The sequence below is a fragment of the Narcine bancroftii genome, chromosome 1 (genome assembly GCF_036971445.1).
Source record: "Narcine bancroftii isolate sNarBan1 chromosome 1, sNarBan1.hap1, whole genome shotgun sequence".
Classification (NCBI taxonomy): Eukaryota; Metazoa; Chordata; class Chondrichthyes; order Torpediniformes; family Narcinidae; genus Narcine; species Narcine bancroftii.
The window spans coordinates 204287785-204303658 of record NC_091469.1 but is presented as its reverse complement, the minus strand read 5'-3'; the positions used below and the strand labels follow the sequence as shown (position 1 = coordinate 204303658).

At 42.5% G+C, this 15874-nt stretch overlaps 1 protein-coding gene across 10 annotated transcripts in view; it reads right to left on the bottom strand.

The window, feature by feature from the left end:
- dennd1a (DENN/MADD domain containing 1A) overlaps positions 1-15874 on the bottom strand; it is a 536086-nt gene that overhangs the window by 43344 nt on the left and 476868 nt on the right. For 8 of the 10 annotated variants that reach the window (XM_069888617.1, XM_069888520.1, XM_069888577.1 and 5 more), the window contains one exon: positions 7649-7708. The exons of the other annotated variants lie outside the window; for them this stretch is intronic. In XM_069888617.1, the coding sequence (XP_069744718.1) occupies positions 7649-7708 (60 nt within the window). The remainder of the gene's footprint in view (positions 1-7648; positions 7709-15874) is intronic. 10 annotated transcript variants of the gene reach the window in all.

Below are 15874 nucleotides of genomic sequence, written 5' to 3'. Positions count from 1 at the left end.
ATATGAATGATAAATAAAGGGACTTGATATTCATTATGGTAGGAAGAGAGGCCCCAATAATCTTCTCCGCTGATCTCACTATCCTCTGCAAGGTCTTATGGTCTATGATTACGGTCTGAGAAAGTTTTGGAATCAATGTTTTTGGATGTCATCAAAAATACAGTCGCTGTTTAAAGGTAATTAAAAGACTTAATAACTCATGTCATGTTGCTGAATTGAAACCAATTCAGAAATATAACCAAAGGTCTAATTACTGCCAAAATGATATCACCACTATGGCAGTAACCTGGTAGATAATGTTTAATGTGACTGAAAAATATATAATTTAGTCATATTTTAAATTAGGATTCATAACAAATTTAAAGGTGAACAAATAGTTTGACTATTTTATTCTTATTTAGTTTCCTTCCACCCCCTCCCATTTCACGTGTTCTTCTTTCCCTTCACAGAACACTTCACACATCGTGGATTCAGTAGATTCAACCATCTGCTTACTTCGCATTCTTTGATACCTGTGACACTCTCCATCACCAAAGGGATAGACATTGCTGTTAGCTCTCCCCCCCCCCAGCCCATTCCAAGAAACCCAGGCCACTGGCCCCACCTTCGTGTGAAGCTGCTTCTTCTGCAGCTGACTCTACCCTTTCACTGTTTTGTCTGTCAGATGCCTGGACCAATTTTTATTTATGAAGGAGACTAGATAATGAAAGAGATTATCAATTACAGACTGAGTCACAACATGGAACTTAATGTCAGTCTTTAAATATATTTAGCAGTTTCAGTTAAGGAGTTTTTTTTTCAAATGAACTATTACAGCTGGTTTAAAAATCATTAAAGAGCAATTTCTGATTAATGACCTTACATGAGAAATGATAGCACTAATTCTACAGATGTTACTTCATGAGATCTGGCATGCTGGAAATCTGGGAAGCATTTCAGAATTGTTAGGAGCTTGAAAGTCAAATTCTTGAATGTTGGTTTTATTGACCGATGACTTTCAGAGCAAGAAATCTAAAACCACAGTCTGTGAGGCTGCAAACGGAACCTGCCATCACATTTAGGGTGGGTACAATGCTCACTTTAATCACTAAGATGGCCCACTGTAGAAAAAAATCCAATTCTATATTCACTGACATTCTCCAACTTAAAAAGAAACGACAAAAGAAAGTAACTGAAGCATTCAGGGGTTTAACTCTGTGCAGAATGCAACAAATGTTTGGCAGTGAGAAGAAAGTTGTTCAACCCATGACCTCGGTATAGCCAGCGCCACTGAATAAAAGCACAGGGTCATAAGAGGTCGGTTTGTGAACTTGCTGTGGAGGGGGCCTGTCCTCAGACTAAGCTGCCCTTCCATACAATGGAGACAGCTTAAGCATGTGAACCCATTGGAAGGAACAGAAGGATTAAGTTTGTGGCAAGTTTGCCTGAACTTGCAACAGGGAGAAACATGGGGGAAAAGAACAACAGAGCTAATTAGCAGAGCTGAGCTGTCAGAGCATAGCTGAATGGCTGAGTGCCAACAAACAAAAGGGGATGCCTGGCAATCAGCAGGATCGATGGAAAAGACTGCTTCATTAGGGATGATAGAACGAAGTAGGAAGAAAAAGAAAAAAGGCTGTTTAATTAAGCTTGAGCTGGAAGGTGATGCGTGAAGCTTGCCTGTCATCGTGCTGCTAATACTTTCACCTTTCCGCCAGAGCTTTGAAAAGCCAGCGATTACCCCACTAGTGTCAGCAACACCAGATATATCTGGGGAGAAATGCAAAGAAGGATTGGAGCCATAGCCTAAAGGGACTTCAGTGGAAAGTCAGACAAAAAAAAAATGAAGATTCCCTACAGTGTTTCTGAACCTGACAAATCCAACTGGGCAAATCCAAATCTGCTTCAAACCCAACTGCTCACGCTTAATCATTATTAAACATAAAATTCAAGCTTATGTACAAAATAGCAGCATCACATACACAGCAACATAATAATGCAGTGCCTTCACATAATGAGTTTGTAACACATTCCTCACATAGGTTTGAAATATCTAGTGATTAACTACAGTGGTGCTATTACCAAATCTATAATCACAAGACACTAACCTTTCTGATTTAAAATGTAAAAATAAATATCACATGCTTTTTTTCCAATGCTGTGCTAATGACTGAGCATCTGCAGAGTATTGCAGATGTCACTGTACCTCTCTGGGCTTATGTCAGGATTACCAGTACTTGTAAATGAAGCGTTGTGCCAGCATCAATGAACAATGAGGCCTTTTTGATAAGTGACGTAAACTCAGTGACACACAATTATAGGGAATGATTTAATTTATTCAAAGATCACTTTAAATTATGATAAAGTATAAAATGAAGATATTTCATTGAAAATTGCAACTGAGTATTTTAATACAAGGGACATGCCATTGGGGGGCCTGTAGACTACAAAGGTCCGAGTTTCCAATGAGTTCTTCTGAGACAATGAAGTGTTGCTATGGGCAAGGCATGATCTGAGATCAGGTAATTATTGAAAGTGATTATTGAAATGAAGGTTACTCCAGCCTTGTATTCACTTTAATTCTGTGTATTTTAACTTTTTTCTAAACACTAAAAAGTTGGTTCTTTTGCATGAAATATCATGTCCTTTTAATCACTTGTATCTTTATGATAATGAGTTTATTGTCAATCAGACTGTAAAATGTACACATGCCCAAAATTCTTAATGGCAGAAAAATAGAAAACAAATAATTTGAATGTAGTCCTGGAGTTAAACGGGACACAAACAGTCTCTTTAGCCCACATTGACCAAGTTGTCCTCCTGAGCTAGTCCTATTTGCCATATCCTTCTGAACCTTTTCTATCCTTGTACCCATCCAAATCTCTATTAAACATATTAATTATATGTGCTTTCTCTGACAGCAGGTTCCACATACCCACCACCTATGATCCCCTTTATACCTTTTCTCTCTCACATTAAATCGATGCCCTCTCATTTTTGATTCCCCTACCCTGGGAAAAAGACTCACCTTATCCATTCTTCTCATTATTTTACATAGCTCAAAAAGGTCAGCCCTCAGCCTTCTACACTCCAGAGGAAAAGCCCCAGCCTCTCCTTATACCTTAAGCCCTTTAGTCCTGATAATGTTCTTGTAAATAATTTCTGCATCCTTTCCAAATCAATGATATCCTTCTTGGGCAGGTGATCAGAACTGTGCCCCATACTCCAAGTGTGGTCTCACCAACATCTTGTATGTTATAACACAAAGAGCTAGCTGATTTCTCTAGCATAAAACTTCACCTCATGAAGGAATTCTGAATGATGCTACAAGTTGTAGTTGCACTCAACAACAAGTCAAGTCAAATTTATTGTCATCTGATGATATTCAAGTACAACCCGACGAAATAGTGTTCTCAGTTCAAACATGCAGACACACACCCAGTCATAACACACAAACAAATAGACAATACATAATGCAGACTAGCATTTTTATATAATATATTACACACACACACACACACACACACACACAGAGAACAAAATAAATAAATATTGTTTCATTAATATGGGAGCCTCGGATGGTTAGTGTGAGCAGTTCCTTTAGATGTTTAGCATTTTCACTGCCCATGGGAAGAAACTGTTTCTCAGCCTGGTGGTGCTGGCTCTGATACTCCCGTATCTCTTTCCCGAAGAGAGTAGCTGAAAGATGCTGTGTGCAGGGTGGAAGGGGTCAATGATTTTGCACACCGTCTTCAGACAACAATCCCGGTAGATCACGTCGATGGAGGGAGGGAAAATCCAGTGATCCTCTCTGCCACTCTCATGGTCCTGTGGATTGACCTCCGATCCATTTATCTACAGCAACCATACCACACTGTGATGTAGTCAGCCAGTTTGCTCTCGATAGAGCTGCTGTAGAAGGTTGACATGATGGTGGCTGGTAGCCTTGCCTGCTTCAGTCTTCTCAGGAAGTGCAGTCGTTGTTGCGCCTTCCTGACAAGTGAGGAGATGTTGAGTGTCCATGATAGGTCACTAGTTTAATGAACTCCAAGGAAATTGGTGCTCTCCACTCTCTTCACTTCAGAGATATTGATGTGTAGCGGAGGGTGGTTTTTCTGAAGTCACGATCATCTCTGTCGTCTGGTCCACGTTGGGACTCAGGTTGTCACTCTGGCAGCATTTCACAAAATTTTCCACCTCTTCTCTGTAGTGCAACTCATTGTTGTTGCTGGTGAGGCCAACAACTGTTGTGTCTTCTGCAACCTTGTTGACACTGTTGGAGCTGGATCTGGCAATGCAGTCGTGGGTCAGTAGCATGAACATGAGCGGGATGAGCACACAGCCCTAAGGTACACATGAACTTTGCTGGCAATAATTCATATGCACACAGGCTGTATACCTCCCAAGAACATTACAAAAATGTGATCCCTGATGCCAACCACAAATACATCAGCTGACATCTAGTGATTAATATAAAAGTGGGATTATTTAGGCAAAAAATCTCAAGATAATCCTACAAAACATTGCAATAAATAATTACACAAGAATAGACAGAGTCTTCAGAAGGAAGTCCAGTCACAAGATCATCCTTGAACCACAAACTAATTTTAACATTTTTCTCATCTGTCTAAACCTTACATCTTGTTTATTTTTTCCTCCTCACTCTCAGAACGTCTTACAACATTCGATGAAAGTTGTGCAGAAACTTTGGAGTGGGCAGATGCAGAGAAATGGTGAGGCGTCCGACTTTTCCTGCAGGCCCTTCTATGAAGATAAAACAGTAACAGCAAAGCAGCATCCATCTCGTCACAAGAGTTTAAAGCCCTTCACAACAATTATGATTGACAGAATCTGTGATACAGATTTTGTAATTGATCGGCAGATTCGACTTGAGGTGCCAAACGGCTTCCTCCTGCTGTGATTCTACTTCTTCTAAAGACAGAGACAGATCTCAACTTCTTTGGCTGCAATGGTGTGGTATTACTGCAGGAGCCACACATCTACCACTGCTCCATCACTGACAATCAGAATGCTTTTTATATCTGGCAACATCATCACATTACAGAGGATAAGCTTCCCCCGAATGAGAAAGACCTAAAAGAGTCATCAGAATGTGGGGAGTGTAAAACAGGCCAAGGAACCAAGTTAAACATGAAAACGCAATGCAAATGAAGCTTCTTATACCAGGGGCTGGAGTCGATTAATTTTTGTTTCATTTAATTTACATCATTTAGATTTTTTTTCAAAGCAGGTTTCAGTTAATATTAATGCAACTGTCCTTGTGGGATTTTGATGAAGAGAAAACTGCAGACACCTGGTCATAAGGCCAATTTAGAACTGCAGAGCCCAAGGCAAAGGGTCAACCTAGATTTGCAGTGCCCCACACATAGGGACAACATAGAAATACAGGACCCAGGGCAGAGGGCAAGCCTAGAACAACAGAGCCCAGGGCAGGGGGTCAACGTAGAACTGCAGAACCCAGGGAAGAGAGTCAACCTAGAACTGCAGAGCTCAGGGCAGAGAGTCAATCTAAATCTGCAGAGCCCAGGGCAGGTGGTCAACCGAGATTTACAGAGCCCAGGACAGTGAGTCAACCTGGAACTGCAGAACCCAGGGCAGGGTGTTCTACATGGAACTGCAGAGCCCAGGGCAGGGGGTCAACCGAGAACTGCAGAGCCAAGGACAGAGAGTCAACCGAGAACTGCAGAGCCAAGGACAGAGGGTCAACTGAGAACTGCAAATCCCAGGGCAGGGGGTCAACCTGGAACTGTAGAGCCCCACACAGAGGGTCAACCTAAAACTGTAGAACCCAAGGCAGATGGCCAACTTTGTCCCTCCTCCAACGAGATAATCTGTCTGGTCCCCTAGGTTAAACCTTGTAGCCTCGGGTAAACCTTGGTCCCCGAGTGTCAACCTTGTCTTCTAGGGTCAAGCTTGGTCTCCGCTCCATTGGCTAATCTGCCTATTTCCCCCATTGCTGCAGCTAATGGGTTGGTAAGATTTATGCTCACTTGTTGTGACTTGCTTTGCTGAGCTTGGCCCACTCTTTAATGACTCTCAAAGCTAGCAGCAATTAAAGTGGGCTACCAGATCAATTCTAAAACTAATATTGAAAATGCTGATGCAGTATTGACATAGCTGTGCAAGTTTTTTTCTTTTACTTCACTTGGGATTATGGTGCTTTTTCATTAAACAATTGAAAAGACAATAAATTGGAGAGTGATATCTTAGCAATAGAGGTCCAAATTTTGTACCCAATAAATTAGAATCCAAGAAAAAAATGTTTTAAAATGACTTTAATTGAGGTAGAGTAACCTTATTAGTTCCATGTATAAATTCTGTTAATTAAATGAATTGGGAATTGAAGGAGAGATCACTTAATCTGAAACTATTGGATTTTCACAAATGCATCTGCTTTACAGTATATTTTAAGGAAAAAAAAATAGTAGGTCAAACCTATGTGACTCTAGACGCACAGCATGTGGGTAATACTTATGTTGTGATCTGTTGTGCCACTGAGCTGTAGCAGATCATAACAAGAATATAAACCACGTGATCAGCAGTTGTTCAAACAGCCACATCATCCTCAGACTCCCAAGGGCAAATGTAGACATACCATGTCTGAGATGTCCAAATCCCAGAAAAGAAGAAGAAGAAAACTTTCAGTGTCATTTTTTTAAACTAACATCCTGTGTCTAAAATTTAATTTTACCACAAACCTAATACAGTAATCAGCATATTTTTTATTCTTTGGAGTCAAGTATCTCTGTTTTCTTAAGCTGTGCACCATCCACAGTTGACAGACTGATGGATGACCTGCTCCCCATCCCTTGATCACATTGCTCTGTCCCTGATCATCCTTCCCCCCATAAATAGGAGCCCTCGTCCACGATGTTCCCAAGATAGTGAGCACTTTGAGGGAGGGAATCAGGAATCAGGACTGTCAACATATTACATTGTTCTGCGACAGCGTGTTTTTTTTGACTAGCAACAATACTTCATCACATTAACTCCATTTATTTATGGGAACAGTTTAAGTGCACAGAACTCAAGCCTGATGGTGCATTGAACACTGCAGCTGGCCTTACTACCTTTTGAAAACCTCAAACAATGAATGATTGAAACCATCCCAGAACACTTATACAAACATCATCACAAAATACTATTTCTAATGTGCCACATGCACACAGCAGCACACATAGAGGCATATAAGAACACAGCAAACCTTATGAATATTGTAGATTACATAATACATGTGTAATTAGCCCAGTTAAAAGGTTAAACACCTCTGAGCTTGTAAAACATGCCTGTTTCCTATGTACAAACACAAACTGCCACATCCATGCATGCATTTGAGGTTAGAGCTTTGTATCCAGATGTTAAAGAGTCCCATGCCAGATGCACTGACACAGCCCAGGGTTATATGACAATTTAATCAAGCAAAATATCTTGCATTGTTTTATCCTAATGCCAATCAGCACCAAACATGGGTAGAATTAAAAATAAGATTGTGTTTTACACCTGTTGTGAAAGAAGAGTGAGCAAAGCTTTGATCCCTTGGCACAAAACCAGATAACACACACTGAAGAGTAGGGTGAGTAGAATCAGCAAAGCAAATTAGGCAGTGTTAAAAATAATTAAGGAAGAACACAATTTCAGTTCTACTCACGGGTGAAGTAGCACTGTTTATCTTTGGAGGAGGTGGGCGAGGTGGAGGGACTCTCTCTGGCTGTATCAAAGTGGAAACTTAAACATCAGAACAAAGTACCCTTCAATTCAATTAAAAGTAAAAACATAGAAAGCAGCTTAAAATAAAACACAAACTTGAAATCTGCACATATTGGGAGATCATTATCCTGGATCTGTATACTGATATGAAAAATTTGATCTGACACAATAGGCTCCAGCTAAAACAAACTCTTACATATTTTTAAATAATTTATCCTGCACCAACTTTTGGAAGGGCATTATCTAATTAGAGAGCAAGGAATAAAGAACCAAACAGTCAGAATCCACAGTGGAGAATTCTTTAATACATATGCATAACTTTGTAAGATATGCCACTTCCATGTAAAACTGCAGAACTCTACAATTATTTTTATTCAAATTAAGAGGATGGTGGTTATCACATTAGTAGCTCCTACAGACATCATGATTTAAATCCGTTTAGTTTTGTATGCATAAGACTTGAAACTTTCCTGAATGGAATTTATTTGGATTGCTTTTCTAATTCTGTCATGCTCACATGCTGATTTGTCCATTTTTATGTTACTGTGTTGGATGTCCATTTTTCAAAGCATCAACTCTTGCTGGATTTCAAAACTGGAATGACCAAAGTTGAAATATTTAACTTGGATTTTTGTTATCTTTTGCATTGTTTCCTCATCTGTCAGTTTTAGCCAGTTTGCTGTGTTTGCAAGAGTTCTAACCTCAGGGGTGAGAGAGATGACTTTAAACTAGAATGTTGATACAGCCCTCCATTAAAATGTGATCTTGTCTAATTTCCATACATCAACTGTGGAGCACACATCTTTACCTCAACTCTCCCCACTCACCCTGACTTTGCAATAAGGCCCAACCTATCCACTTCATGAACATTTCCTCTCCATTTGATACTCCTTATATGATCATAAGACCCTTTTTTTAAATGTTGTTCAAAAGTTTAAAACTTTAGCATTTCCTGATGAAGTAATGACCTTGCTGCATCGTGCAATTGCTTCCTAATTGAAACAAGTAAGATCCTAAGGGGGCACAACTACAAGTTTCATATGAGGGGATGTGGAATCAATGGTACAGACCTTGACAAAGAGGTATATAGACACTTCTATACAGAAGGTTTTGGAGGCTAGATCATTGAGGGATATTTGACAAAGGAGTAGATAAATCTTCAAAAGATCAAGGAATTAGGACCACGAGGAACCAGCATAGAAGAAGTGGTGAAGCCTTGTGCAGATTAGCTATGATCACATTGAAAGGCAGGGCAGGCTTGAAGGGCCAAGTGGCCTACTCCTATCCTATTTTCTTATGTTCTTAAATCAATCACACACAAAATTGACATGCAGACAAATGCAAACACTGCAGCTGCTAGAATCTGGACCACACAGGAACTGCTGGAGGAACTCAGCAGACCAGGCAGCATCCACAGATAGAAACAATCAGTCAACATTTCACATTGGAACCCTTTGAGGAGATTCTGTCGATAACCCTCTTTCACTGCTCTCCCTAATGGGGAAAGAATGAACTGCTTGAGTGGCATTCATTGGGGCATTGCCTTCAGCTCCAGCTCCTGCCTTGTACAGACACCAGGTGATTTTCAGCAAATATATGCAAGTTTAAACACGAAGATCTTTTGTACTTCATTCACAGCTGAAGATAGAATGCTGACTTCTCCCTTCCCAGCAAGTTGATTTTTAAGGGAACCACAGTCTGGACTGTTTCAATCAAAGAGTGCAACAGGAAAGACAATTTAAGTAACTGGATTTTTAAAATATAAATGGAAAGACATACAATGTGAGTGCGGGCCAGGGAAAAGAATCACTAACACCAACACACACTCAACCTACTCGGTCCTGTCTCCTCTCCTTACTGTCCCATCTGTCCATCATACCTCCCTTATCTGGCTCCACATCATCTTCCTTACTTATCAGATTGCATCACCTGCACCCGTTTGTTGACTCCACATCACTTGCCCACTCTGTAACTATTGAATCATCCACCTGTTCTTCCTCATATTCTGCTTCTTCCTAAACCATGGCTTCCTCTCTGCTTTAGTTTGTGAAACCTGAAGTTGAATTTCCTCCATTATCTTTTTGATCATTCCTCTCATCCCTCTCCTCCATCTGCCGATTAACCCGTCCCCATCCAGTCTCCCAATACCCACCAGTGTCTGTCCCACTTTTCCTCTCCACCTGACCCCATCTGCTCTATCATTTTTCACCTATCACCCACCAGGGCCTGTCCCACCCAACCCCATCTGTTTATCAACCCCTCCACCCATCACTTATTAGCCTCTAACAACCCCTCCCCCAGACTGCTAAACATAGGCAATCTTTCTTCTTCCTTCTCAGTTCTGAAACAAAAAGTCAACTCCTATTTTTTGCCAGCACAGATACCACTTGACCCACTGAGTCTTTTCAGTGTTGTGTTTTTGTTAACTATCCAAAGAGTTTTGATGAACTATTTAGTGTAATTTATCCATAAGGCAGTCTCTGTTGAAGAAGGTTTGAGGGAGTTTCAAATACAAAAAGGAAACGGGCTTTCACGCTGGTCACGAGGAAGTGAAGAATCTGTTCACTGGAGGAATGGCCTGACATTTTTTTTGCCCCTTTCTCTTGGCCACACTTTGGGACATCAGCAACATACTGCAGAGGATTATAATTCATCTGAACCTAATCAGATTTGTGGAAGTCAAAGCTGCATTTTGGGTATCAAAATGCTGATAACTTTGTTGCCCCTCAAGTCAAGCTTTCACACAAATGACTCAAAGTTCTGTGTTCATCGTGTTCTATTTCATAATTCAGCTTTATAAATATGAGAAGAATCATTTAAAACATTAACATAACAAGCAACGGTAATTAAATTTTACAATAAACAGCTTACCAATAAAACTTGATGCTTGAAAGGATTTATTAGTAATCTGCCTCAGTCTGTGAACCACAGTCACTGCAGCACTGCTAATAGCAGACTCCACTGCCCTAATAGTGGGGATACTCAATGAAGTGTGGTAGATTAAAAGAAAATGCCGCACTACACATCATCCAAATTTCTGCAACAATAAAAATTTAATTTTGCTACAAGTCACCTTGGTCTTTATTTTATTATACCAGTCAGTGCAACAGTCAAGGAAATGTAGATTTGGAGCTCATGAACCAGAATTCGCCCAGAAATATGCCTCCATAGCTTTGGAACACAAATTAACCAAGTGAAATTACTGCAGACTAATGATTGCAGCTACACAGACTTTCTTATTCACTCTGCATTGAACTGGAATTCACTGTCTATGGGTGGATTAGATGACTGGCCCCTCCTTTTGACTCCATCCCCATCGGTCCCAATATAAACCCTGTTTTCCTGCCTTCCCTCCAATTTACCTGAAGACCACTGTAGATACCGGCCGTTAATTGTAAGCTAATAAAAACATGTTTGTGCTCCACACAAGTCTCTGAGTACGATCAATCACGTAACAATTTTATTAGCTTACTTTTGGAAATGGGATGGAAGCCCTATTGAAGCCAGGCATGCACCAGGTTGACCCTCTGTCCCAGAGGCCCCGGAAGAATTTGCCTACTGGTTAGAGTGCTTCCAGTCTTACCTAACAGCCACCCAAAAAGTCTTCCACTCCAAAAGCCTCCAGAGATCAGCCCTCCTCTCCCGAGTCGGTCCCAAGAGATTCGCAGTCATCAGGGACTGCGCGACATATGAGACAGCCATCAAAGGCCTGAAGGCCCATTACATGAGGCCACAGAATGACGTGCTGGCGAGACACTGACTCTCAATGTTGGCAACAACTGTGTGTAATCGCTGTTCTGAACTATGAACACTGATGAGCAAGTGTCACTACGAAGCAGTCTCAGCCCGGGTGAGAAAAGAAGAGTAAGTTCAGGATACACTCATGGCAGGAGTGAGATTAAGGTATGTGAGACAGCGACTGTTAGAGTTGGGGAAGAAGGACCTTGCCAATACCCTCGATCTGGTGAAATCTCTTGAACAGGCCCAACAGGGAGCAGATGACCTCTCTAACGAAAGCAGTGCCTTCTCAGAAGACCAGGCTTGCGGAGCGCAGCCATCCCTGGTACCGACTACTGCGGCCACATGCAACCAGGGATGAAACTTCTGTGGATAGGCAAATCAACCATGTGCCAGATGCCCCTGTGAAGGATTTCGTATGTTCAGGATGCAGTAAGAGGGGACATTGGGCGGAAGTCTGTCAGGCTAAGGGGAACCTGAGGAAGGTGACCGCGTGCGTGACCCCCAAGCTGTCATACACCCTGTGCTCAAGCCAAGAAGTGCGGGTCTCTGCCTCTCCATGTTGCTCACCACTGCCATCTTGCTGTGCCTCATGGCGGGAACCGCTACTGGAAGTGAAGCATCGAGAAAATCTAGAAGTGAAGCAACGGCAGGAATGGCAGCCATCTTGCCGTTCCTCTTGGTCGATGCCATCTTCCTGGCCCTCGGATCAAAATGACATCGACAGGGAGAGCAATGCAGCCTCCAGAGCACTGGCATCAGTCATCTTTGACCAGTCAAAACCCCACCAGCTGAACAACTCAATGATGGAGGTGAGAGTAATGGACATCCGACAGATTGCTTAATGGACATTGGCTCAACTGAGAGCTTTATAAACTCTGTGACTGCTCGGCACTACAACTTAAAGGTTTACCCAATGGACTACCATTTTTATCTAGCGTTGCAATTGTATTTGGCAGCCATAAAGGGGTATTGTACAGTACACTTTAAAGAGGGGGGGGGGGGGGGTTGAATTTTATAAGTTCCGATTGTATGTATTCGAGGATTTGTGTGCTTCTGTGTTGCTGGGCCTAGACTTCCTGTGTCACCTTATAAGTGCGACCATGGAGTACTCAGGCCCACTCCCTCCAATCACGGTGCAGAATGGAAAGGCCCAAAAGCTAGATACTACATGTGGTCTCTCCACGCTGAATATTGAACCCCCCCACCTCTTGTTTCAGAACCTAACCCCCGAATGTAAACCGATAACCACAAAGAGCAGCGATACAGAGCAGGGGTCCGTGAATTTATTAGAGCCAAAACACAGCAGCTGCTTAAAGTGAACATAATTGAACCCAGCAACAGCCCGTGGAGAGCCCAGGTCATAGTTGTGAGAGGGGTAGAAAGGCCTAGGCTAGTGATTGACTAGAGCCAAATTATTAATCGCTTCACACTCCTGGACGCATAACCCCTCCCCTGAATCTCGGACATGGTGAATGAAATTGCGCAGTACTGGGTCTATTCAACCATTGACCTGAAGGTGGCATATCACCAGCTACCGATCCGTTCCGAGGACCATCCCTACATAGTATTCGAAGCAGATGGATGACTTTACCAGTTCTGAGGGTCCCTTTTGGTATTATGAATGAGGTCTCGGGGTCTTCCAGAGGCAGATGGACGAAATGGTAGATAAGTATGAGTTAAAGGCCACCTTCCCCTATCTCAACAACGTCACCATTTGTGGACACAATCTGGAAGACCACGACACCAATCTCCAGAAGTTTCTCCACACAGCCAAAATCCCTGAACCTCATGTACAATGTCAGTAAGTGTGTGTTCTGGACTAAATGTTTAGCTATCCTGGGTTATGTGGAGGAGAATGGTGTCATTGGCCCAGACCCCAGATTCCAAGGACCATGAAAACTTCAAGGAGATGCCTGGGCTTCTTCTCATACTACACCCAGTGGGTGCCTCATTATGCTGACAAGGTCCGCCCCCTTTTAAAATCCACCTCCTTTCCATTATCGGCAGAAGCCTAGGTGGCTTTTAGCTACATTAAGAGCTATATCGCGAAGGCCACTATGCATGCAGTGGACGAAAATGCACCATTCCAGGTGGAGAGCAATGCCTCTGACGTGGCTCTGGCCACGACCCTTAATCAGGTGGGCAGGCCGGTAGCTTTCTTTTCCTGCACCCTACAAGGCCATGAGCTCTGAAACCCTTCAGTGGAGAAAGAGGATCAAGCCATTGTGGAGGCCATCAGCACTGGAGGCATTACCTGGCCATCAGGAAATTTACACTGTTCACTGATCTGTAGCATTTATGTTCAATAACACAAAAATGGGTAAAATAAAGAATGACAAGATCGCGAGGTGGAGGATTAAACTCTCCACCTATAACTATGAGACAGTGTGTTGGCCAGGTACACTCAATGAACCTCCAGATACCTATCCCAAGGAAGCTGTGCTATTGCACATACCAGCCAGTTGAGGTCAATTCACATCGAGCTCTGCCATCCGGGCATCACCCACATGGCTCATTTCGTCAAGGCACGCAACCTGGCCTTCTCTATTGAAGCCATCATGGAAATAACCAGGTAGTGCCAGATCTGCGCTGAGTGCAAACCGCACTTCTACCGTCCTGACAAAGCGCACCTGGTAAAAACTTCCCACGCCTTTGAACAACTCAGTGACGATTTCAAGGGGCCCCTTCCTTCCACCAACTGAAATGTGTACTTTCTTAATATTATCAATGAGTTCTCGTGTTTTCCATTTGCTATCCCCTGTCCAGATACCACCACCATCACTGTCATCAGAGCTCTGCACTCCATTTTCATCATGTTCGGTTATCCCAGCTATTTTCATAGCAACTGGGGCTCATCATTTATGAGCGAAGAGTTACACCGATACCTGCTCATAAGAGGCATCGCCTCAAGCAGGATGACTAGCTACAAGCCCCGGGAGAATGGACAAGTTGAAAAAGAGAACACAACGGTTTGGAAAACTGTGAAGCTAGCTCTCTGGTCTAAAGGCCTTCCAGACTTGTGGTGGCAAGAGGGTTTGCCCACTGTGCTCCACTCCATAAGATCGCTGCTCTGCACTGTGACCAATGCGACTTCTCACAAGCTAATTTTTGCATTCTCAAGGAAATCCACATTGGGGATCACTCTTCTAGCATGGATAATGACACCAGGACCTGTCCAGCTGAAAAAGCACATGAGCAGAAGCAAAATGGACCCCACTGGTCAAGAGAGTGCACCTACTGCACGCAAACCCGATGTATGCCTATATGGCATACCCGGATGGCAGAGAGGACACTGTCTTGATCAGAGACCTGGCACCTTCAGGAGCTGAGGTCCCAATGCCCAGAATAAGCCTGGAACCTCCAAATGCCCTGCGCAGGGTGCCGGATGACATGGTTCCAACCACACAACTATCGGATCCTGAACTCCTGAGTCCTCCTTTGAGTCCCAGTATCCAAGACCCACAGGAGGCACAGGAAGTTCTGGAAGAGTAAAGTCCACCGATTCTAAGGCACTTGACCAGAATAACCAGGCCCCCAGACAGACTCAACTTGTAAATAATTGTAAAAAGCTCACGTTGCTGAACGTGGTCTCTGTTTTCACCCACAGGTTCTCTTCTGAAGTGAACTGGAATTCACTGTCTATGGGTAGATTAGATGACCGGTCCCTCCTCTTGGCTCTGTCCCCATTGGTCCCGATATAAACCCTGCTTTCCCACCTTACCTCCAATTTACCTGAAGACCATTGTAGATACCGGCCTTTAAATGTAAGCTAATAAAAACACGTTTGTGCTCCACACAAGTCTCCGAGTACGATCAATCACGTTACACACTCCAAGCATTTCATCAAAGTAACTCTGTTTTAGCAAGCAAGGGTCTGAAGAGGTGAGGTTATGGGAGAATTATTTTATTTGTTACAGTTTTTAGTTCTTTTATATTTTCCTTATTTGTTCTTGACATCTAATTTGTCCCTTCTCATTCTCAGATGACCTCCTTCTGACAGTATAAATGTTATATAACCTGGTGTCCAAAAAGGCTATGTTACCAGGTAATCTCCTCTCTCCAATGGAAATGACCCCTCACCTTCAGATCAGACAAACTGCCAAATTTCCAGTCAATGATAAGGTAAATTGAATTTAGTTAAAAATAATATAATGAGCAGAGCTTGTTCAATGGTCTGAACATCATGATGAGACTCTTTGAAGTGATTATTAAAATGTGCTTGGGCATGCCATTAATGTGGAGTCACTCCATGTTTTCAGTCCTCCCACATCCCTGCTGTGTAGGTGCTCAGAAGTCAGAAGGTATAATTTGGGTTGGGTTGCTGTATTTGCATGAAAGATGCAAACTGAGCATGGCAGGGAAAATCAAGTGTTGTACATTCCAGACTAAGTGCCTTTTCTAGACTTATCAATGACTTCCAAATCAT